This window comes from Protopterus annectens, chromosome 5.part0, assembly GCF_019279795.1.
Source record: "Protopterus annectens isolate FY-2018-M chromosome 5.part0, PAN1.0, whole genome shotgun sequence".
NCBI classification, from domain to species: domain Eukaryota; kingdom Metazoa; phylum Chordata; order Ceratodontiformes; family Protopteridae; genus Protopterus; species Protopterus annectens.
Genome location: NC_056735.1, coordinates 187,377,112 through 187,403,853, shown reverse-complemented (window position 1 = coordinate 187,403,853; position 26,742 = coordinate 187,377,112). Strand labels below are relative to the sequence as shown.

The 26,742-nt window shown below is 38.5% G+C and overlaps 1 protein-coding gene across 3 annotated transcripts in view; it reads left to right on the top strand.

Annotated features, from left to right (window-relative positions):
* FAT3 (FAT atypical cadherin 3) overlaps positions 1–26,742 on the top strand; it is a 2,670,157-nt gene that overhangs the window by 790,754 nt on the left and 1,852,661 nt on the right. For all 3 annotated transcript variants that reach the window (XM_044072199.1, XM_044072198.1, XM_044072200.1), the window contains exon 3: positions 11,061–11,375. In XM_044072199.1, coding sequence (XP_043928134.1) covers positions 11,061–11,375 — 315 coding nt within the window. The remainder of the gene's footprint in view (positions 1–11,060; positions 11,376–26,742) is intronic.

Sequence of the window (26,742 nt, the reverse complement as noted above, 5' to 3'; positions counted from 1 at the left end):
AAATTGTGCTTGATGCAGAGAGGTCTGCATCTGGAAATAACTGAGTGTATCTATTTGTATTCTAAGTGAATGTCCCTTTCCGGTGTAAGTGGTGAGGATTCAGGCTCCTTGATCACTGGCCCAGAGTGGGGACGTCACAGTCAGTACTAATATTTTGCCTTGCTCATTCTCCATTAAGTTAAGTAATAGACTGTATCATGGCTACATCCTGTCTTCAAGAAAACAGTCCTGAAAAATACATCTCACTTTTTTTTTCTTGTGGATAATTCAGGTCTGTAGAGTTCATTTGACAAACAGCTGCAGGGGCAATTACAAGTAGCTGAAACCTTTTCAGATAACATAAGAATGACACTTGACCTTGGCAAATATGTAAAAGCAGCATTTAAAAAAAAAAACAGAAATGTCAAGAAATAACAGTTTGGGAAAGGAATGTAATACAAAAGAAGGAACAACACGGAGGATACAAATATATAATAAATAGATGAAGACATAGCTTTGACTGTCTGATTTTACAGAATGTTCTTGATTTTGCTGCAAATGTTTCATATTTTTTTTGATTTTCTAGTAAATAACTGAGGATTACGTTCAGGTAGTAATGCCTTTTATTAGAGTTAAAAGCTTCTCATTGACCAAAACATGCATGTTGATCCAAAAGCTGTTGTTTCATTAACTTTTAAGTGAACTAGAGTAATAAATTTTATCTCAAATACCAAGTTAAAGGAGCTAAACCTTCATCAGCATCAGCTGTTAAATAAGGCACATTGGCATGATAGATTCACATCCCAGCATTTCCCTCACCTTCAGAATAAACTTCCACTACATGTCAAGCAGAGCAGCACCCTTTACCATCTTCAGGTTCAACCCAGATAATTGGATGGGCAGCCTCAAATTCTTCCATGATCTATCGTGGCTTGTACTACTTGAAGCTGAAGGGAACTTTTGAATAAAAGTTCTTGGCTAGGTTTGTAATGATCTGTAGACTGATTGCCTACTACTTACCTATGAAACTAAACAGAAATTGTCTCTGAGTTTGGTCCTGTTCCCCACTATTTTTGGCTTTGCCCCTAATTCTTGAGCAAAGAAGTTGAGAGCTATGAACAAATAAAAACAAAACTTAGTAAGGAAGATTTTCGAAGATTGAAGCTAATACTGTAAATAGCTTTGAAATCTAGAAATAAAGTTCAAGCTATACATTTTCTTGGCTTCCATATTCTAAATTACAGCATTAGTATGATTGACTGGCTCCAAACATGTTTGGAAGAAAACAAGAAAACTGCTTCATGACTGTCAATTGGTATACAAATAATAGGGTCTGGCAAATGTATTTCTTTAGTTTGAAGGAAACATGGACCTCCTTGAATCTGTTTGTATGTACAGGTCAGCAGTTGTGGGACTGAATATGTATTTCTGACATCAGATCCGGGACTGAATGCATATTTTTGACATCATCAGATCCAAACACTGGTAAAGTTCTAAAATATGAAAACTAATGAAAATATTTAACAAGGAAGCAGGTATAGAAATCAAACCAGAAATGCTGAAAAGTCAGCCTGTTTCCTGTTTTTCTGCTTTAATAAGCCTCAGTTTGAATGGGTTTGTGCTTGTTTGAGCCTGTCTGTGCATTGTGCAGCATTAGGCACTATTGCTCAGAGGGATTGCCAGTTACAGATGCCTGCTCTCTAGCCTCACAAATATTACGTAAACCAGAGCTCTTCACGCCTAAACCTACTAATACCTGCCCCTGCTGTATTCCCTCTTCAACTTTTATAGCCAGACCAAGATTATTCCTAGGAACATGAACTCTCAATTTCCCTACTTTTCTCCTACCATCCTGGTTGACATGGGTCTACTGAGGCAGTGTAGCAACTGCCTCATGTACACTGACTACCCCCTGTACCATTTGTGAGCGATGCACCTACATTATGAATCTTGAATCACAGCTCTCTCACTCAATAGATAGCAATACAGAGCAAGTGGACAGCTTACCTACCACAACTCCTACTCATGACATACAGCATGCACATAGACCAACATATGCAGAGGTACTCACAAAACATCTACGAAAACACCACAGACCTCCAAAACACATACATACTAAACCAACCGTAACACCCAAAACACACAATATACATAATGACACAAGCACAAGTGTCTCATCATCAAAGCCCATAGGGCAACACACATCCACTCCAAATATCTTAGTCATAGGAGACTCTGTAGTGAGACACACATATGTCCCCCTCACCAGGCTGAACGAGGAGAAAGTCATGGTCAGCTGTCTGGTGCCAGGATTTGTCAGATCATGCAGGCACTCAAGTCTCTCAACAACAAGTACCGTTATGATTCGATCATAGTATATGTTGGTGTGAACGACGTGAGACATACCTCCCTAGACTACATGAGGAGAGACGTGATTGAACTCGCTGATTATGTGTCACAGGCAGGTATGTTCCTAGCCTTGAGCAGCATATTACCTTCGCCTAGGATGTTGCCACAATATAAACAGAAAATCATTGACTTTAATAATTGGCTTAGTTTCTGGTGTCATTCTAAGGGGATCTAGTTTCTGTCAGTCAGGGATAACCAGACTGAGAGACCTCAATGCTTTGCAGAGATGGTCTTCAGATATATATTACTCCTGGGGTTTTGGCTGCTGGCAATGGGTCTTGCCACCCCATAGTCCCTTTTTTAGGTAGTCACAAGGACAAAATTCCCAACGTAAAAATGTCATCAAAAAACAATCTCAAAGTTATGGTGCTAAACACTAGGAGTCTTGGCATGGAACTGCACTTACTGAAAGCAGTCCTCAACTTGGAAGACGCAGACATCTGTACAGTCATGGAGACCTGGTTCAAGGTAGTGGAGAGCAGCCCAGCCATACAGGGTTCCACCTCCTACCATACGTTCAGAATACTAAAGTTAGGCATTAAAACTAAAGGAGGTGGTGTGTAAATATTCATTAAAGGTAAATACCCATCTAGACTGGTTAAACAGTATGATTACCTGGAGACACTTCAGGTGCAACTATCTGTTGGTAGGACACCTATTCAAGTCATTGCCAGCTATAGGACCCCCTCCATGAATCAAGACACCCACTCTGCCTACTTGGATCTACTGGAATCCATCAATGTATGTCAAAACGCCATGGTTCTGGGTGATTTTAATTACCCATCCATTAACTGGGTAAATTACTCGTGCTCAAACTCACTTGCCCAAAAGTTCCTACAGTTGATTAACTCCACAGCTCTGGACGCAGCTGGTGGACACCCCAACTAAGGGTGCCAACATCTTGGATCTGGTGCTTACCAATATGGGGGACCACTGTAGCACTCATACTGTAGGTCTTCTCTTGTTGGATTTGACCATAAATCAGTCTCATTCGACGTAACTATCAGACTGCCCCCCCCCCCCGAAGCAGCAACTAAACTAAAAAACTTCTCCAAAGCAGATTATATCCTTCTAAGAGATGGTGTAAATAGCTTCCCTGCACCTCCCTCCTCAGATGTAACTGGCAACTATGCAGAGTCCTACACCAGTGCTTTTTACAAACACCTGTATAACTGCATTGATGTGGACATGCCTGATAGGACCAAAACAAGCTCTTCAAGGAAGAGCAAACCTGTCTGGTGGTCAATTACCATTAACAGGCTTTACAATAAGAGTAAGAAATTGTTGTCCAGAAGTAAGAATCAGCATGTCTAAAACTGGAAACATTCCCTCCTCAGCTTAAACAAGCAAATAAGACTTCTTGTAAAGTCCTCCAAAGCAAACTACGAATCCAAATTATCATCCTCAACTAAGGACAACTTTAAGGCATTCTTTAGTTACATCCATAGCATAAAAGGTAAGACCTAGATTTGCACTGAACTGGTAGTTAATGATAACCACATACACTGAGCCTGTGGACATAGCAAACCTGTTAGCTGGCAGGTTCTATGAAAGCTGCACTCCTTTTTCACCACCACACATACCCTATGACATTCCTTCCATGCGTCCCTCACCTTGTATCTCTAGAGAGCAGGTAGTAAATGCCCTCTCAAAGGCCAAAAACACGGCATCTATGGGACCTGATAACATCCCAGGCTGCGTCCTACTTGGGCTCCAACAAGAATTAGCAACACCATCGGATGCTCTTTTCAATCATAGTCTAAGCACTGGCTTTGCCCAGCTGAATAGAAACAGCCACTGTTATCCCCTTGCAACAAGAATGATGCTTCCACTGACCCCAGGAACTACAGACCGATTAGCCTGACTAGCCTTATCTGCATGGCCATTGAGTAAATCATTATAGATCTTATCAACAAAGATATGGGTAATCTCCAAACACTTGACCCTACCCAGTTTGCATCTATCAAAGGGAGATCATGCCTGTTAAACCTGGTGGACTCCTTCGAGACAGTCACTAGAGCCCAGGATAAGGGGAAAACTGTGCATACAGCCAATCTGGACTTGGCCAAGGCTTTTGACACTATCGCCCACTAAGACATTATTGGCAAACACACCCAGCTAGGTATCAACCCTTATATCAGTAGGTGAGTCACTAACTGGCTCATCAATAGAACACATAAAGTCAAAATAGGGGAATCCACTTCCAACAGCAGACCTGTAACCAGTGGTGTTCCACAGGGATCTGTTCTGGGACCTCTACTGTTCAGAATCTGTTTCTCTGAAGTGCAAGCAAAACTAAAGGTCTGTGGCTGACAAAGTTTGGTGACGACTGCAAACTCGGAGCGGTCATAGACTCCCCAAACAAGGTTAACATCATACAAGAGGGTCTTATGCAAAACAAATGATTGGTGCTAAAGTCATAGCTTTAAACTCAATGCACAAAATGTATTATCATCCCTATCGGTAAGGGTGATGTTCCTGCTAACTACCACATCAATAGCAACTCCCTAAGTACACACTAAGTGGTGAGAGATCTGGGCACACAGGTTGACAGCAACCTTATCTTTAATCACCATGTCTCCACAGTGGTAAGAAGGGTATTCAATATTAATTATCTCTTAACTAAGAGCAGTGCATCCAGAAAAAAAGAAGTTATAACCTCCCTATACTCTTCCCAAATCAAGCCAATAATTGAGTACAATGCCCCTTTTGGTATGTACCTTTCCAGACACCTGCAACAATTGGAGAGACCACAAAAGTTCCTCACAAGGAAATTCAAGGTATTCAGCATATGTCCTATGTAAACTGACTGAAATTACTGTCACTTTACTCTGTTTCATACAGACTACTTAGAGGTGATCTCTGCCTTGTGTATAAGGCAGTCTCTGACTCTGCATTATTGAAAATACTGCATATCCGTAAGTCCAATGGCTCAAGGGTTACTCGGTCTAAAGACCTTAACCTGGTATGTGACATTAATAAAACTTGCTGGATGGACAGCTTTGTTTCCCTCCCAGAGGTTACTGCAGCTGTGGAACAGACTCTCAATTCATGTCAAGCAGAACACCTCTTTGGCCCTCTTCAAGCGCAATCTGGATGAGTAACCATAACTTCACCCTGAGGGTTCCACCGGTGTCTCTCTTGGACAGGGGCAATAGGTGCTGATCATGGAAATGAGGGCAGAACTTGGCTAAGCTTGTAAGGGCCCTAGAGCCATTGGCCTAGTAACTTCCTATGATCCTATGGAAATTCTAAAAGCAAAGGAAAGGCTATAAAGATCATGACCAAAAATAATAAATGAAAACAGAAAAGCCCACATTTGTACTGGAAGATTATAGAAACTTGTTGAAACAAAAAAATAGCGACATGGTAAGTTTTGAAGCATGGGTAGCTAAGGTAAGGTCAATTTAAACTAAAGATAAAAGGCTAATAATAATAGTAGCTCTGGATAGCTGGCTGCATACATACTGGTGCACAACATCTACAAAAAAAGTAAGAGATTTAAATAAATTTATATTTTGCAGTATAGTTCTAGAAACATTTGCACATCTTTTAGTAACTTTGGTACATTTGTGGAAGAGTGCATGCGTACTGAAAGGCATAATGTTGTAGCAAAGTTATTACACTGGCAAGTGTATAAAGATTGCATCATACAGATAACCAAGAGCCCCTGGAATCATGAACTGCAAAAAGTACTGAAAATGGAGAAGTAGTGATCACATGAGCCTATCAAAAGTAGAAACGAAAAAAGATACTATAGTTGAAGGCAAAAGGGAAAAAAAAGCAGCATTAATTATCAAAATCACTACACTCTGTGATTACATTGCCTTAATTACTGAAAAACAATGCAATAAAGTATCAGGAAATGTAAGTAGAAACTAGAGCACTGTGGGCACTGTGGAGTAAGGACACCATTATAATTCCAGTAGTAGTTTTAGGAACCACTGGTACTAAAATGGGTAAACTCACATGAACACGACAGAATGAGGCAATTCCTGGCACATTGCTGTTATTGGGAAGAGTGTGCACAGTGAGAAAAGTGCACACATTTTTGAATTCAGTGTAAGCTACAAAAATGTCACATTCTTGGCGTTAATATTAAACTAGGAAATTGAAAATGTTTATATATTGAAGAAAAAAGTGTTATCTGATTAGTGGAGGTCTTCTGGCCAAATCAAGAGAAGGCCTGAATGACTAGACCATGGGCTTTAACATGATGAGTGAGCTCTACGTAAGAAAAGATATGAAAAAGAGAAGCATTCTAATGGAAGTCTGATTTGCAGAGTTCTGTGTGCAGCATATACTGTAGGAAATAAGTCTGTCAAGATGTGTTAATGTTTTCAGCTTCAGCTCTTCTTTCAGCAATTAATTTTGTTGTTTTCCTGGGAAATAAAATGAACTTGCAATTCTTGTGATGGATTTATTTATATAACTTATAGATTTGTTAACTGGGTTGGTACACTGGTCCAAAAACCCTTCTTATTTACAACCCGGGTCAATAAAGCAACAAAAAAAAAAGTATTACGACATGAAATCAAGTATATACTGCACTATATTTAAATAAAACAGATACTGACAGTTACAGTAATTCAACCATAAACATGTCACCATAGGTATGTATGCAATATATCTGTGAAACATATGTAAAATGAATACATTTGGAAGCATTCATTATTTGAATGCAGCACCTCTCTCTCTCTCTATATATATATATATATATATATATATATATATATATATATATATATATATATTTAAATATTTTGGTGAGAAGTCAACTCATTTAGCTGATTTGAATCACAGAGTAAAAATATAAACATATTTGTAATTGTGATGCTTCTTTAGTTTGCAGTTTTGAAGGCATTTAAAATGTAGCTGCCAGAACTGGAAGAGTAAGTAGCCACCTGGTTCCCAGCATTCTGTGGTACAGGGTACCTTTGGTGCCAGTTTCCTTCTAGGTAACATTATGGTGAAGGCAGTGTTCTATTATGGTGAAGGCAGTGTTCTATTATGGTGAAGGCAGTGTTCTGCTCCATGAGCTGCATCTGGGCATCCGGTCAGTATGTAATGCCAAATAAGACTTTGCCTGCCTCTCATGGGAATTTGACTTGTATCAGAAAACAACTCATGTTTGGGAATGTCAGGAATGATTACAACAGCCGTCTGTGGTCTCTCAGGTTGGCTGCACAGCTTACTTCACATGGTGGGGTTTCTTTTCTGACAGCACTGGCTTCAGTCATGCAGTGCCAATGGATTGGAAGTGGCAGGACTTTTTAATATGCATTGACATAATGGTGGCAAATGCAAAGAAAACAAGACTTGATTGATATTAGGTTTGGGTGGTATTTCATGCATGGCTATACAAATGTTTCATAGAAAAACAGAGAAAGAAAAAGCAGAGGTGCACAGCTGTGTTCGAAAAATAATGCGCAACATAAAATATTAAGAATCAAGTCCAAAAGTCTAAAATTCATAGCTAAACTACTAACTGATAAGATATGTAGATATATCTGATTTTTGAAATTCAATACATTTTCATTCTTTTGAAACTATCAATTTATTTTATGACATCAGATTAGAGTTATGAAATCAGAATGAAAAATGTACAGTGATGTAATGAAACTGCTTAAAACATGTAATCAAAAAAAAGGTATCTATTGTTTCAATGTTGTCCCTTGTGAGCTCTTTTCTGTTGGTTTCAGTTTATATTTAAATAGACACATACACCTCAGTGTGAGACGTCTGCAGGATTCCTGGATCATTTAAATTTCCCACCCAGTATTAAGTACTCGTCTTCCTTATGTAACAATAAGACTCAGCAGTAGCACAATATGCAACCTGAGATTTTATTTATAGTGCTTGGGAGAAATGTGTCCAGGACAATGAAAACATTCTCCTGACTTTGCTGAATAGCTTTCAGGGCTCTTTAGCTTTCACCTGTCTTCACCAGAACAGGCAAGTGGTACTTAATTTTAACATTTTATTGAAAGTAGGGTGAAGGTCATCGAGAAGGGAAACAAGAAGCTATATAGCTCAACTTTACAAAAGCAGATGCAAAGTAGATGCCGCAGCCTTTTGTCAGTCAGGCTAACATCACTTGTTGAAAATATTACAGAATATGGGTTAAAAGGAAAGATTTTTGAAATGCCTGAAAGTCATTTACACACTAGATTGAAGGCCTTTGTGTATTTACAACTAAAGGGTTGGGAATGGCATAAGGGTTAAGGTGTTTACCTCACAGACACAAGGTACCTTTAAGGGTAATTAGTTAGGCTTAAAATGGCCCACAAGGGCAACTAGCGTAGTTTTTCCCTATGAAGGATCATGACAGATGAGGCTGAAAAAGAGCTGTTTCTCTTTCACACTCAAGGAAACTTTCAAGAAGGTATTACAAATTTAGCAATGTTATGTTAATAGTGCTGTTTAAAAGTAAACACTAACAGAAAATAAAATAATAAACGTTAGCATATCTCAAAGGGTAGTTAAAGTAAGACTATTTATAGTCAACCATCCGTCTGTCCGTCCATCCATCCATCCATCCATTCTTATGAGCTGCAGCAGACTCCTATAGTAATCTTGTGAACAGCTATCGCCATCTACAGAGTTTACTAGGCAGTGGGGGTGCTTTTGGGGGGTAGATTGCCTTGCCTTTCTTCCATATGACACAAACCTACCTACCGACAATTTAAAAGTTGCCAGTCTGAATACTGCATGTCCTTGTAATGTGAGAGGAAGCTAGAGAACCCAAAGAAAACAGAAACAAACACAAGAAGGACATGCTGACTCCACGCAGCAGACACACCAGCAGAGAAATGACCTGGAGAAGTTCTTGCTCTGAATGTGATAATGCTACTTGCTGCACTAACATGCCACCATAGATACTCAAAATATTTCACTTAAGCAAACTAAGACATTAAGCAGCTTCAGATCTGGCTAAAGCCAGCACCGTCATTCTCTTACAAGACTAAAATTGAAGTGTCACAAAACCTTAAAATGTGTTTAATACCTGCAGTCACGTTATCTTCAACGAGAATATTCCTCAATGTTCCTATTTGCACACATCTTACTTATCCAAATATTAAGGTGTGAGGAACATCAATTGTTGCACACTCTAAATAAACATGGAACTCACATGTTTTATAAATGTTCTATGTGTGGAACTCACATGTTTTATAAATGTTCTATGTGAATGTTGTGAAAGTTGTATGTTGTTCATGTATATTTCTACTCTGTATATCTTTGCTGTGTATGTATTTGTTCTTTGTGTATATCTTTGCTTTATTTATTCTGTTTTTACACCCTGGTCATGTCTAAAAAGGATCAGTTGAACAGTGCACTTATCCAGATAACAAACTGAAAATAAAAAATAAAATAAAATTCCCCTGACAGAATATTACCTTCCTATTTTTAATGAAGTCAGGTGCACCAATATCAAATACCTTCAAACATCAATAAAGCACATTTGTCACTTCATAACAGTGGTGAAATGCTGTGACCACCCCTGTAGACCAGTCACACCCTGCTCTTACTTAGACATGCTAACTCCATGGTCACACAGGCATGAGGAAAGTAGAAACCCCCTATTAAAGTGAATGTGACATAACCCAAACAGCAGTCTTGTACTTCAACTATTCAAACATTATAATAGCAAACATGATCTGGAAAATAAAAATATCAGTGAAGTGAAGAGCTGGAAACAGATATATTAGATGCTGACCATAGGTAGGGAGGCCCATAATATAGTAATATAAACTAACCCGTGTATACCGCACATTAAAATCAAGTTTGTACAGTATGCATGTGTAGTTTAAGGGAATTGTAACTTTGTAAGTTGAATTATTGTTGGCAGATCCAGATCTTAGCTAAAAAGGGTTTTTTGTAATAAATCCTTTTGAACATTTAATGAAATCTAGACTCCCTCAGCTATAATGATGCTTCCATGGCTGCATAACTCCAAATGGATGTTTCACCACTCAGCCCCAGTCTAAGAATGCTCTGGTCACTAATTAAGGCTACAGGATGACTTTCTAAGCTCTTTTTATTTGAATTTAATAATAATGTTGTGGACAGTTCTTTTAGAGATGGTGACAGAGTGACCTTGAAGCACAAGACATGCTGATTGTGGTTGTGTTAACGCTGGACAGAGCTTACGTTTGTATCTCAGGAATATCAAGTCGCTAGTCAAAAAAATTTGATATAGCCTTAATAGAATGTAGTGACTAGTGAAATTAAAAAAATATATATATATATATATATATATATATATATATATTTTTTTTTTTTGTATGAGAACCAGTGCTCTAATTAAGATTATCCAGTAATGAAATGCGTGATGATATTGTTTTGTTGTATGAAATGTTTGCTCTTGAAGTCATGTGGAGCCAAAGCTTTATTACATTTGTAATTGGAAAAGTTAAGTGCCTAGTTCATAACTACATAACGTCACAGAAAAGTAGAGGGATTCATACTTGTCCAGCGGAGGCAGAGTTAATTTTTAAGCATTTATACTTTTTTGCTGGTGAAAAATACAGTGTTGCTTGTAGAACTACAGTTTCTGGCCATATATGTGAATACCTTGCCGCTGTACACATTTTTTATCTTTGTGTGTAATGCAACAAACATTGTTATTGTTCAGTGCACTAAACGTGTTATTATTCTTTGCTCTCTTCTAGGTGTCATTTATACTGCAGACATTCTTGATCGGGAGACAACTGCTTCCTTTTGGCTCACTGTTTATGCTACTGACCGTGGAGTTGTACCACTTTTTTCAACAATTGAGATCTACATTCAAGTCGAAGATGTTAATGACAATGCTCCACTTACATCTGAGCCCATCTACTATCCAGCTGTTATGGAAAACTCTCCCAAGGATGTCTCAGTTTTACAGATACAGGCCACCGATCCTGACACCGGTTCTGATGATAAATTGACATACAAGATCACAAGCGGAAATCCACAGAATTTCTTTGCAATTGGTTCTAAAACAGGTTAGGGAAAAGTCTTACATTTCATCTTGCTTTTATTCTGCTTGTTGTAATAATATGAGAATTTGTGTCCTGCAAACTCATTTGTCATTTTTGTTATGCTGTAGCTGTTTAGAAAGACTAGATGTAGCAAAATCTGTATACTGAGATGCAACAACTAGGACTTGCTGGCTTTAATCTGTACTTTTTATTTCCTTATGTCCATTCCTTAACTGTGTCTTCATTTTTAATTTGAACCTTTAATGTTAGCCCTCACTGTCTGCTTCTGTAACCATTTAGTTATGATTTTTGTTAGGACTTGAGTTGCATGGGCTAGGTCCTTAGATTTGAGGTCAAAGCAGATTTACTTTCCAGAGTAGTTTACCTGTACAGTTCTGCTCTCTATAGTATCAGCATTACCCACTTAGCCTCAGGGAAAAAAAAATCACGTCTTTCTCTACATTCCTGGAATACATCATTATTTAGTATGTGTCCATGAGCATCCTGCAGATGTCTTATTTGCAGAATATTATTTATTGACATTTGTTTTCCGGGAGAGTCCACTGGGCTAAACAGAGCCCATTTTCAGTGGAGGCCCGGTGAGAAAAGCTCCAGTGAACAATACAACAAGTTAATTACCATAAAAGGAATTTACAACAATATAGTTACAATATTTACAGGAATCACGTCATTACAAAATATGGCAATCAGCTGATGCAAAAAGACAAACATAGGCAAATTCAAAGAATGCGAAAATATCCATTTTAAACAGAATTAAACATATCAGAATATGGGTATTGAGCAGTTTGAACAGTATGACAAAGGACGACTTTTCTTCTTTCTTGCATGTTTTTTACAATTAGCATTGTCATGCTTTTTTACCAAGCATTAATCTTTTTAAGTTAATTCCAGACATTGTTTTAGTAACAGGTAATTTCTCTAGTTTTGTGCTTCTGGTTCCCCTTCTGCCTCCTCATGAGAATCGTCCATTCATCCCTGCAACCTGCTATTTGTGGAGGGAAGAAGCTGCTTTGCATTATCTAAACAGACCTTTCAAAGTTCAGCCCCCCCACCCCCACCCCCAGCACCTAGTGAACCTCACCATGTTCTGCACCTCTGCATCTCAATGCAGGAAACCATGGAACCAGTTCAAAAATCCTTGTTCTTATTCCCAAGGGGTAGCTTGAGAAAATGGCTGATCTCAATCCAGAAGAGCCCTGTTAGTCAGGGAAAACACTGTGTTACTCAGTGCAAGTTGTTTGCAATGAGTTATATGTGGCTATTTGGCATTGTTTGGAAAAAACTTAATACAGCACCTCACACTGGTGAGTCAGTATTGCACACCAACAGCATTATTGCTCTAGTCCTTAAAAAAGAGCACAGCACGCAAGTGTAATCTTTGCAATATCTTCTCTGCATTGTCTTGGGCATGAAGACTTAAATCCATGGTGATATTTTTATTTTTAATTATAGTGCATGTTTTGGCTATGCATAGCGGATCATGCCCAAAATTCAAATCTGCATTACAACAGATCGCTAGGACATTCAGGGGCTGAAATGAGTAAATTGGCAGCTTTGTACATCAATACAAATGACCTAGTCAATTCTTCACTAGGGCTCAAAACAAGCCCTTTTTATGACATAATTTGCCATTTAGAGTAATTCTTGTAGCAAGAGTATTGTTTTAATTAGGACATCGTCTTTGACCAGACCTTGATAATTCACCATAAAGTGAGTGAGTGACTGTTGCATGTGTTTCAGCCTCATTACAAAAATCCTGCAGTTTCATGGTTCTTACTGGAAACTGGTTACTATCTTAATTTAAAATAGACAGCATGTAATGTACTCCATTCTTTCCTCTTTTCCATTAACAGTTTTGTGGACTGCAATTAATTTCATATAATTTTAATCTACATTTGTGTTTTAATATCCCCTCCAATCAATATGAAAACTGATAACAGGAGCATTTTTGCTTCATCTCCAAGGGCTCCTCATCTTCTGTATTCACCAGGCTGTAATAACATGAAAATGAACAGTCTTTATTTCTATAACATTTCTTAAAGAAAGGTATAGAAAAAAATCCAGATAGAAACACTAAGGAACTCCAGAGAAGAACATTTAATTGAAAAATCACACATAAATCACATGCTAATTGCTTTCATTCCTAATAGTTGGAATTTCATCAGAAGTACCAAAATACAAAGCTATAAAATACAGAAATAATTATATTATATATGATTAATTAAGGTAAAGGAAAACAAGTATAGACAGCAATATCTGGTGCCCAGAGCATATGACCAATATATCTTAAGTTGTTGGCACAAAAGCTTCTACCCTTTGTACTTGATCAGTACTGAACAATACCACATTTGTGTGAAAATGATGTAGCACTGGTTGGACTGACCTCTCCCTGTGTCGGGTCACTGAAATATTACTGGAAGAAAATTGATACTGCCATCCCTCAGGCTGTTGTTAGGTCTCACATTTCATAGTGCATTATCTAAAGAAGGAGTATAAAAAAAGCAATACCACTCGTGTTTAAGTAAGCATGTGATGCTTTATCTATGCAGTCGGATCATTACCTTCAATGTGCAACTATGCAAATTTATCTTTCTTTTTTTCTAGCTGTATAAAGAAAAGATGATTCCTAAGAAAAAATTATATCCAGAGACCTAAAACTGAAGTTTTAGAAATCATTAGTGCTTTCAGATCCTCTACTGAAAACTATGAAATAATTAAATAAGAACTTTTTCCAGAGTCTGGCATCCTAGACAGCTTGCAGAAATACTTTCCCAAGCTCATTCAGAATGTTGCATTCCGGATCTATTATTATTATTATTATTATTATTATTATTATTATTATTATTATTATTATTGTTGTTATTATTATTATTATTATTATTGTTATTATTATTATTGTTATTGTTGTTATTATTATTGTTATTATTATTATTGTTATTATTGTTGTTGTTATTATTATTATTATTATGTTTCTGGGTCTAGAATGTCAGTTGCATGACTGGATCATAATTTCTAATCCATTTTTGTTCTGCAACAAATCTGTCTCATATGGAAATGGTCAGATTAGATGGATTAACCAAGCAGTTCTTATCTGCTGTTAATTTCTTACTCAGTTTTAGGTTTCAGGCTTTTTCTTCCCTGAGCTTCTTCTGTTTTCTACAAACATATCAAAACACTGGCTTCCTGGGAGAGACTTCAGATTATATCTAGATAAATCTGTATCAGTTATATGTGGCTGCCTCTTTATCTGTAGATACAGTGCATGCTATGGTGTCCTGAAATGTTGTAGTTAAGAGGGTCATCTTTGATACTGTTTTAGTTGTGTGTGTCCATTTTAGTTTAACTTGTGATAGGATAAGGATGCTACAGTATTAAAAATTTAGAACTGGAGGTTACGGCAACCCAGGTGATATTTGGCCTGCATGGAGGCAGATGGCTTAGGTCTCTCAGAAGGCAACCTCTCAAAATAGCAAAACTTTACCAATGAAGATTGATCCATCTAGTCCGTACTGAAGATAAATTGTGTTCATTCTGTTTGTTTACATTCTGATAGGGATAATGCAATGCTCAGTCAGTTCTTTCATAACAGAATGGCCTCATTTAGAGGATGGCATTTTCTTTACCACTCTTTATGGGACTTGTACAGGTGAACTTTTAACTTAAAGATTTTTACAAATCTGTGATACTTCTGACTTATGTGGAATAGAAATAGAAATGTTGTTGATCTTAAGCTCTGGACAACCTACTTTTTAATCAGTTTTGCAGACCCTCATGGATTGGTGCCAGCTAAAAATATTCACAGTGCCAAAACGTATGGCATTAACCCATCTACTTAGAAGCAATTTTTGAAGTTCCCAAGTCAAGAAACATACCTTCAGGGTCCAAGTAAATGTAGCAACTGTCAGCCGGTAGTAAGTCTGAACTCATTTGGATTCATAGAATCTGAGCAGAACGTAGCAGAGACACATCTGAATTCAGTCCTCCTAGTTTGAACTTCAAACCAGTACATTCATTAGTAACATTGTAGAGTTCTTTCAAAGTTTTATTAAAAACTGTGGCAGGAGATAGATGAGTCAACTGTCTTGGTTATATTGGCTGTTTTTGACACAGACAACTCTGTGTTGTTGAGCATACTACAAGCGTGTATGGCCATGCTGTCCTTCATGAAAAGTGTAATGCAGGAAATGATACTTGTAGTGGTTCTGCACGATTCATAATTGTCATTGTTGTTTGTTTTTGCCGCATAGTGGAGAGGTACTTTGATGGCAATGGCTAGATTTTTACTGCTGCATGGTTGATATTCATTTGAATATCTGACTTACAAATCCATGAATTAGCTGGACATTGGTGAATTGCAGGACAGATCACCAGAAGATAGGGAAAACATAATCTTTAAATAAAATTAACGTAAATAGCCGTAATAGTACCAGGCACCCAATGACATACATTTGGCTTGTGGATTATTTTAAACCCAAAGATGGGCAGTGCCCTTTCAGTTTACTCTACCACAATGAAAGAGCCAGCAGGACGAATGACCATGTATGACAGGCTATATACAAAGATGATGTTGGCTGTTGGAGTTGTATTTACTGTATTTACTGTTTGTGGACATTTGACGGGACCATCTCCCATTTTTCATAACATGGTTAGGTGGTTTGCCAGTCTGGTGCATAAGTTTGTTACTGTGAGATTTTTTACTGGAGATGGTTACCGAAAGTATTTTAGAAGCATCAGTGATGAAGCCTGAGTACTAGCACGTTAAACATGATGTAGCACCAGTATGAATTGTTTTACTTGTTCATTACTTTCCCCAGCATGTTCAGATGTCTGTAGCCATAAGGCTTTTCAGCAGGTATTGTAATTCATGTTTAATGAAGAAAGTACCTGCTTCTTGTTTATTACTTATCCAGCAATAATACCATTACTTTTACGCTCGGGAATCATTCACCATTTTACTTACTAACTAAAATTTTAGAAATAAAATCAGATGCACCTGATTTTATTTAGATGAAATATTAGCAATTACCCAACAGGATTCTGCTTTTTGATTACCTGTTACTTGCAGGGAGAGTTTTGTTTGATGAAAGCTTGACTTTGATTTCTGTACTATTGATGGTTCTCAGAGCTGTTTTTGCCATTAGAAGTTGAAAGAGATTTCTTGTCCTTGAAGAAGAGTTTAGGAATGTATTGCTCAGTCATTTTGTGCACTTTCAGACAGGAACCAAAGTAAGACAAACTAGCGAAAAACAAAAAGACAGCTTGGAAACACCAAAGCAAATTCTCTCTCAATTTAATTCTCTTTCAGTTTAATGAAGCGCTTTTCGTCTTGCACATGTGGCAAGACTTCATCAGAAACTGAACAAACTTCAACACAAGCAATATACATACACCCTTTTTGTCACATGACACTTCTAATTAAAATCTTGTGTCTTAAAGGCACATCCACATTATTGCTACTTAAAACTTTTTTAAAAAAACAAATATGACTGACAATATTTTTGAATATCTTAACCCTTCCCCTCCTTCAGAATTTTTACCTGTAATGGTGATAGAAATATATATACAAACATACATATACTAACAATACTATATCTCAAATTATTGTATTGACTCTCAAAATATAATATTACTTAGTTAACTAAGAAGTCAGAAACTTACATATCCGAGTCAAATTAAGTCAGATATCACAAATATGAATGCATTTTATAAAATGTAATCACATGTGCAAGACGAAAAGCGCTTCATTAAACTGAAAGAGAATTAAATTGAGAGGGAATTTGCTTTGGTGTTTCCAAGCTGTCTTTGTTTTTCACTATTTTGTGCACTTTTGCTGCAAGGGGATTTTCCTTGTGCATTTTTTACTGTTCTTTTCTCTTCGCAAAAAGATAAAATATTGCATATAACATTCATGTAATGCAACAATATTTTTCATATTATACAGTGGTGTTTTCAGTAATTGTTGACATTACTATATTCTGAATTGTTACAGGGAAAGCAATACTCTCAGGTTCACAGTGCAAGTGTTTTGTCCAAAGATCCCATAATTACATTTAAAAACATTCCTGGTCCTCTACAAGTCTGCAGTAAACATATCTGGAATATCCTGACTGCCACCTACTCAAGAACTAGTGGGATACATTTTTCATTACAAGGTAATATTCATGAACACTGAAGCCATGGAATTTACTGACCCCTACAGCTTAACGCTACAGTGTTGTTTAATGCATTTTGTAACACCATCAGTTCATTTATTATACTACAGTATTACTACTAAAATATGGAAGCACCCAAGGCAGTTGACCCCACACTGAGCTGTTCTGCTATAAAACTAGTCACCCTGAAGTGCACTGACACATATTATTGCACTGAAAAAAATGATACTATTGTATAGGAATTATGAACAAATGTTATTTCATCTAGGGTGCAGAAATGTAGCAATGATTTTATAACCACAGATCAGCTTTATGGAAGTGGATTGCAGTACATACATCTGCATACATGGAATTACATCAAGTAGCTGATTTACTATTTATTTATTTTATTTTACATTTGTTTACTGGGAAATTCCTACTTGGAGCAAAGCCAGTTTTCAGTGGAGGCCCGGGAAGAAGTGCTCTAGACTTCTGTTTTTATAACGTGGAAGGAAACCAGAACACCTGCAGGAAACACAAACACAGGGAGGACATGCAGACACTGCAAAGAAGCCAGTCCAGCTGAGAATCGAACCGGAGAACCTCTTGCTGTGAGGTGACAATGCTACCTCTGCACCACTGCACCATCCATGACTAGAGTTTTGTAGTACAGTTAATGTCACATGCAAGTGGTTTATCTGTCAGTTCCCTGCTTTTCTTTAAGGGAGAGTAAGCATATATATGAAAAATTATCATAATAGCCAGTTATATGTATGTGTACATGAGTGTGTACAATCTTAACTTCCCTCAGACTTGCCCCTAACCATCCTTTATTTGATGTTTTACTGCAGAGCAGCTGGAATGTTGATGTGCATGTTTGCATGTATATATTTCTCTCTCTCTCACTCATATTTATTTAGCATCAAGGCTCTAGTTTGTGCCACATTGCAGTTTAACACAACATAATGATACTTGCAGGAAGTTGACAAGTTGTACAAGAAAGCAGTTCAGTGGTCTTTCCAGCTTAAGGACAATAGCATACCGTCACACTGGACAAAGAGTCCCTTCCAGTATCTCTCTCAAGTGTTATAATAAAAGCAGTCTTCTTTCTTTAGGTCAGACGACTACCTCTTGAACATCTCCCAAATTAAAGCACTGATGGGATTCTTTCTTTATCCGTGATTAATCCTTTTAACTTCAGACTTCTCACTTTGACATACAGACACATCCCCCCTACATTTCTGCAGAACTTTGCTGGACTTATGCACAGCAGCTACTTCCATTCTCTTCATTGGGTGACCACCATGTTTTGGCCAAGTTAGATGTCTTAGCCAACAGTGGTAATTTACTCTGAATCACTCGATGGATTAAACTAGTCACCATAGACACTTGCAGGGTGAGCACATTGCTAATTTGGCATTAGTCACTCAAAGCACTAAAACCAAGTGCTTTGCAATCTCTAAAAATATTTATCCATTTATATTCTTCTTCCATTCTTGCTATAATATCCCATCCATTAATGTTTATCTTGGTCCATTGGAACACAGCAAATTGTGTTTGTAATACCCTGTTTTTAATATGCTTGCATAATGCATTAGTAGATAACTTTATTTGTTTATTTCTGATGCACAATCGCATATCCCATCTTTTAACATCCTACTGGATTTCGTTATGTAAAATGCTTCACAGACCTTACATACTGCAACATATAGAAACACAGTCTGAATATGTTATTAACAGGAAAACTTTTTGTGTTATAGGATGTGCAAATGAATTTTTTCTGTAGATAAACTTACATTATTGGCAGTTAAATGAAGTACATTTGTCATTCTTTTGACTATATTTCATATTTACACTTTGTTTCTGCTCCTGTGACAGGATTTCTTCTGTAAAGTCTAAGATCTTACTTGAGAATGAACTTCAAAGTATTCTCATTAAGATCTATGGACTTAAATACAGTAAGAGTAGAACATGTGCAAAGTAATCTTTGGATGAATTGGATATCAGCATGCACAATGTCTTGATAATATACAGGACAGTATGTACATTTTCTGGATTCAACCACATTTTTTTCTTTTAAAAAATGTCTTACAAATTGTCTTTCTTGTATTTAACCCACTGGCTCCTTGAAGAACAATCACACAGTATGGTGTCTTGTAATAGTATAGGCCTTGTTTACACCTGCTGATTTAACATTGCGAATGACTTAGGAACAGCCTTCTTCTATATGTTCACACGACTCCACCTTCCAGCTTTTCCCTCCCATGATGAATCAGACATTGATTTAGCTACTGATCAGTCAGTCCAAATTCTGGTTACTAGACACAGACCAGAACTACTTCTTCCACCTTGGCTAACTCTGATTCATCTCCACAGGGAGGAATAGTCTGCACTTAAAACCCATCATTTCACTCAAAAGGCAAAATGGATAGTCCCAGGGCATTGCTTTCCATGGCCTCTTTCATAAAGGATTTTATTGAGCATAAAGGCTTCTGTTCCTTCTCTTCTGCATTAGTAAACACCTCTCCACCATCTTTCCTGCTTGTGCAAGAAGTTTCACCCAGAAGAAGATATGGAGCTGCAGGAAGGGAAGTAGATATCAAGCAGTAATGCAGAAGGGTGGGTGGACATCAAGCAGGAATGCTGGAATGGAAATAGACTTCAAGCAGGGATGCAGGAAGGGGAGAAGACATTAAGCACAGCTGCAAGAAGGGGAATAGACATTAGGTACGGCTGCAGGAAGGGGAATATACATTATTGCTGCTGTCATGGAAATATGGTTCAGTGACAAAAGAAATAGAGGTAAGAGGGTATAAGTTTCTTTGGAATGATAGAGAATGAAGCAGTGGAGGGTGATTGGTGTAATATTACCTCTTTAAGAGAGAAAAAGAGTATTAAATTCAGAACATAGGGTAGGTTCCTTGACTTTTGAAGATGAAAGGACATGGAAAGCAGTGTAATGACATCCATATACATCAAAGTAGAAATATGAGAGAGTATTGGAGAAAACAAATGAGTGTAGTATGAAGGAGAGGCTTATGCTTATAGAGGAACTGATTCTGCCAGGAACAGACTAGAAAAGTAGGGTGAGGAAAGGATTGAAGATCAATTTTATAATGCTGGGGTTTCAGTCACCTTGTGTAGGGCTGTGCCTGAAAGGATAGAGTTCTTGATGTACTCCTTAACTAAGCATTGATGGGCCTAGAATATGTAGCTGAACATGCAATTCATTAGCAATGATTACATAAGTGGAGGATTTAGATTGGAAGAGATGTAAAAAAACAAAGGCAAAGATGGTAACTTGTGATTTCTGTGAGTGGACTAAGCAGATTCATGGAGAGGGTCAAAGATTACTTAAAGGCACTGAAGTTGAATAAGTGGGAATAGGACAGAAGAGAGTACTGTGAGCCATAGGAAAAGGATTGAGGAATTGGAAAAATGTGGAACAAATGAGAAGTCAAACTTTCTAAGTAGGAATGTAGCAAAAGAGGGGGGTGTTTAAGAGGTAGAGGAGTGAGCAAATTGATGAGGCACAGTGTAGAGACCTAAGAAAGAAGAGCAGCAAAAACTTGAAGACAGTAAAAGTACAGTCAGAAGGAAATGACGGAAGGAGTCAAACAGAGAGAGGCAATGTGTGCTAGGGAGGTTATAACAGAAAAAAGGAAAGAAGGAATTGCCCCAACCAGGCTGACTAAATAGGGATGAAAAGAGAAATACAAGGGAAAAGGCACTGAATGAATATTTCACAGTGGTATTTCAGAAGGAAAAAAAGTAGGAGGGTGCCATGTTTGGAGGAGGTAGGCCATACTAGGGGAAATGGAACTGGCTACTCTAAAGGAGGGAAAAATGCCAACACTAAACAGCCTTTTTTCCTAGGCTTTCATGGCTCTGGCCAGTGTATTTGCAGATCCTATTATGGAAATTTCTGTTAGATAACTGGCAAATGTGGAAATGGCAGAGGATTGAAAGACAGCAAAGAGTGGTACTGTTGTATAATTGGAGGGTCTATGAAAATTCCAGGAACTACAGGCTAGCTGGCCTAACAACTTTGGCAGTGAAGATCATGAAGAGAATCCTGAATGAAAATACGCTTGCTTTCCAAGTAGATGACAATCTTCAGAGCAACAATCAGCATGAGCTCATAACCAGAAGGTGCTCTCAGTCAAACCTAATTGAATTTTATGGCAGGGTTGCAAGGGAACTCAACAGCTGGATCCAGTAGTTGTGGTCTGCCTTGATTTCACCAAGTCTTTTACATCAGTCCACACAACAGCTAGGAAACATGAAAAGATAAGGTTTTAGATAGGACTGAAATGGATGAACTGGATACCAGAGTGTCTGAAGGGTAGGATACAGAGTACTGTATTGAGAGAGCTAATGCCAAGAATAAGAGAAGTGACTACTAGAGCACCACAGAGGTCATCCAGCTCTGCATTCTTCAACATGCCTAAAACATATCTGAGAGAATGGATAACAGGATCAGCTTCTATGCTTATATTAAGACAGATGCATTAATGGAAGATGGGGATAAGGAAATAATTTGACGTTAGTGCAGACAAGTACAAACACAAATTCTGGGTTATATCCTCAGGGATAAACCTCTAGAAGACAGGTAATGGTGTTGCCCTAGAGGGCCCCAGTCAGACCATACCTTGAGTATGGTGAGTTCTGGAGGCCATGCAGGTTTTAGTACATAAGACTGCTGGAAGGAATCCAGAAGCAAGCTCAAGAAGAGTCTCTGAGATGGAGGGAGAAAGTTAGGACCAGAGTTCAGAAAAGCTGTAGCTTTTCTCAGTAAGGATGACAAAAGACAGGGTCATGGTAGGAGTGTGCATGATCATGTCAGAGCAATGTAAAGGTTTCAGCCTGAATAGGAAAGATCAGAGGTAGGACCAGCTCCTCCCTGGATCTGTGAATGTACTTCTAAGGTTCATAGGTAGGTACTAGGCTATCTGCCTGAAGGCATTTATAAGCCTAACCAGAATGTGTTGGCTTTCGTCGCCCCCTTAGATTAGTTCCCTGTGCCTCTGTCCAGCAGATCCATTGAAGTGATCCCTGGGGTAAACTTTCTGTTTCCCATCCACTCGTCAAGGTTTCTCTTGAAGAGGGTTAGTGAGGAGCTCTGCCTAATGTATATTGTAATCTTGTTCCAGAGCATGGGAAGTCTCTGGGACAGGAATCTATCCCTCCAGCACATCCTATTTATTGTTGTGGTGAGGTTTAGATCCCGGGAGCATGTGCTTCGAGGGGATATGGTTTTCTTTAGGTGGAGCATGTCCATCAATTCTGGGTTGGACATGGCCTTGTATGTCAGGCAGAGATCACCTCTGAGTAGGCGGTATGCAACCGAGTACAGCTGGAGTTTCTTTAGTCAAGCTGCATAGGGCACCTGCTTGAGGCCAGTGATTTTCTTGGTGAGGTACTTCTGTGGTCTTTCTAGTTGTTGCAGGTGTCTTGTAAGGTACATCCCAAATGGGGCACTGTACTCTATGATGGGTCTGATGAGTGATGCATAGAGGGGCCCAATGACCTCTTTTGATCTGGATGCAAACCCTTTTGTGATTAGGTGGGCCACATAGAAGGATTTTCTAACCACTTTGGCAATGTGATTATCAAAGGAGCGGTTTCTATCTACTTGGGTCCTCAGGTCCCTTATTACGTCTTCCATATTTAGGGGGCTACCACCTATGTGGTAGTTTGTGGGTACTTTGTTTTTTCCAAAGGGGATGACTATGCACTTTTTGGCATTTAGCTTGAGGCCATGGTTTTGACACCAGGTATCTGTCTCAGCGAGACCCTTTTGGAGGATGTCTGTGTCAGCCGGAGAGTCAATTATAGCCCCTAGTTTGCAGTCATCTGTGAACTTAGTCAGCCATAATCCTCCTGTGCTTGCCTGAACCTCTGAGAAGTATATGCCGAACAGGAGGGGTCCTAGGACTGAGCCCTGGGGAATGCCACTTGTAACCGGTTTAGAGTCAGACCTAGCTTCCACAACTCTTACCATGTGGGTTCTGTACATGAGCCAGTTGGCAACCCATCTCGTGATGTAGGGGTTTATGTTCAGGCTGGTGAGCTTGTCTATAATACCTGAGTGGGGAATAGTGTCAAATGCCTTTGCAAGGTCTAGGTAGGCTGTGTGGACCACCTTTCCCTCATCTATAGCCTTGGTAACTGTCTCAAAGAAGTCCACCAGGTTTAGGAGGCATGATCTTCCCTTGGCAAAGCCAAACTGGGTAGGGTCCAGTGTTTTGAGGTTTCCAATGTCTCTGTTAATGAGATCCATGAAGATGCGCTCCATCACTTTGCAGACCAAGCTAGTCAGGCTTATAGGGAGATAGTTCCTGGGATCCGTTGTGGCTCCACCTTTGTGGAGTGGAATAACCGTTGCTGAGCGCCACTCTGTGGGCAAATAGCCTGTGGAGAGGCTGAGTTTAAACAGTGTGTTTAGGTGAGGAGTTAGTTCACCTTTGAGCTCATGTACGACGCAGTCTGGGACACCGTTCGGTCCCATTAAAGCTGTGTTTTTGGCTTTGGAGAGGGCTGTTTTAACCCACGTGTCTGTGATTTCGGGGGCACTACATTCTTCTGGTATGGTTATGGGCCCTTTTGGGGGTGAGAGGTGGGTGAAGATTGCACTGAACCTGTCTGCCTGGATGTTGGCTATATCGGTCGGTTCAGTGTATTGAACTCCGAGCAGATCTGAGAATTGCCACTTACATTTTGACATAGCTAAAGAATGCCTTATGGTTATCTTTGGAGTCCTTGGCAATTTTTCTTTCGAAGCTAGCCTTGGATGATTTTATGATTGATCATAGTTTCTTGCTGATACTGATCAGGGATGTCTTCCCTTCTTGGGATTTTACTCTCTTCTGTACTAGTTTCCTCCTTCTATTGTATAGCTTGTTTATGGCAGGGCTCCACCAGACTGGTTTCCTTTTCTTGGAGGAGTGAGAGTCTTGGTTTTGTTTGGGATAGCACAATCCATGCATTCTTGTAGGTGCCCATAGAGTGCATTAGTAAAGGATTTTGCAGCTTGGACAGCATTATCCTTTAACATGGGGGCTTTGAAACTTCCAACCTTGGTCTTAAGTAACATGAAGTTTTCTTTTGAAAAGGTTTTCACTGTGGTTTCTTTGACCAGGGGTGGTGGCAGAATGTGGATATCCAGAGTGATTAGTTTATGGTCAGATCTAACCAACAAGGGGATGACCTCTGTTGTGGAGGCTAGACCGAAAAAGTGGACCATCAAAATGACGTCTTTGAGAAATAATCATTAGAGACATTTAGTACAGCATGGGACAAGTGGAGAAAGGCTAAGATGGAAAGGAGAGATAGTGGGTATGTAAACTGCTAAATGCTCTTAGCTGGCCAGAGAGGCCAATAGTTTCAAGCTATCAAATCAAAGTGCTGTAAACAAAAAATTCAGACTGTTGTCCAATCCTTAAAAATCCTGGATCAGACAGTTATCTTCCATTCTGGGCTGTAATATTTACATGCTTAATTTATTATTTCATACTTCCACATTAATAAACATTGGGACCAAAATAAAATCCCCTTTCTTTGCACCAGCTTAACTCGTTCCAGTATTTAAGTTGTTTCTCTTTAACTGTTTTTTTTCTTGGATTGCATCACCATTCTAATTATTATCCTCTTTGGGTTCATGTCAGAATCATAATAATTAAGTATTTAAATTATTAACTGTTGCTTCAGTCAAAACTACATGTTTTATATGGCACACATCGACAATGCAAAAGAAATGATGGAGCAAAGCCAACCTCAAACCCACATGCAGATATAAAGGGTCATATACCCCATGCATGATTAACTTTATCATCTCAGTGGTCATTCCAGTTTGGTGAGACTGACGTATTTCTCCCTCCTACAATAGTTGCTTTAATTAATGCAAGCCTGGGACTCTGCCAATGAAAGAAATCTCAGCAGTCCATTTCAAGATTCTGGCAAGCTTACATCCTCCGCATGTTTATTCTGCAAAATTCCCAACATTTCATTGAACTGGGTTTTTGCTGTTTGCTAGGCTTTGGAGCCCCAGGAAGTTCTCCCCATATCTCCTTCCCTCCCTAGGTCCACTGCATCAGAGGTACATCAGCATGCTAATTTGATGGAAGGTTCCATCCCACCAGATGAGAATGATCTTCATGACATATTGAGCTAATAATCCATCATGAATGCAGTGAATAGCAATGACACTGGGACTGTCATACTATAACCAAGTTGGTATTTTCTAAGCCCTACCCCAAAGAGGGATGATGCAGCTTCAGTATGCCAGGTGTGTAGTGAAGTATAGCCTGTGATGTGCTTGCCCTGGGACCTACATCAGTCCTGCCTCCTTGGCCAGCCCACATGTCCACACTAGTGAGTGTAGGGCTTGGTGAATGATCTGGCTTCATTGGCATGTGTGGCCTTCCTCGCTATCAACTCCATCAAACACAGAAGTTGCTAACTGATCCCAAGTTGGGCTATGGTATAGGATTCATCCATTTATACTACCAGAGTTGGCTTAGTCTGGGATTATCTGAATTGCTCCCAGTTCTCCCAGTTTTACATTAGATGTGCTGAGGAAAGACAAGTTCCTGGCATAAAGTTATTTTCTGAAAAAAATTACATTTAACTACTTTTTAATAGTTTACAGATGGACATCTTGTACTGCATAAGAATACAGTATTTAAATTTAAAAGACTAAACAAATTCCATTTCTGTTCTTTTAATGTGCAAACTTAATTAAATTTAATAAAGAAGCTGCTAATCATTTCTCCAGAATAATGTCTTTGAAGATGAAGCAATCATATTTTGAAAGCAGAATATGGTAGAAGAAAGTCCTGGATAAATGTAGATGAGTTAAAGCAAGATTAACCTTGCATTCCTTTGTAGCATTTTAGAAAAAGATCAGCTTTCTCCTGGAAAGAAGTGGTGCTGTCTGTCTGTAAAATGCATAGTTAAATGTAAATGTATATATACTAAATTGTAGCATGGGCCATGATTTCATTGTTTAAAATAACGTTGCGTGATATGCAATATATGATATGATATGATGCAATATGTTATACATTAACATCTCTGCTCTACATTTTAAAATACAGTCACTCTGTAGTACTTTGAAAATAAACAAGTGTCTGAAAAATACATAATTATTATGAATAAAATGAGATTCCAGCACTCACAGTACCTGGTCTTACCTGCTCTTTAAGCAAGTTACTTTGTGAGATGTCAGAATCCATTTA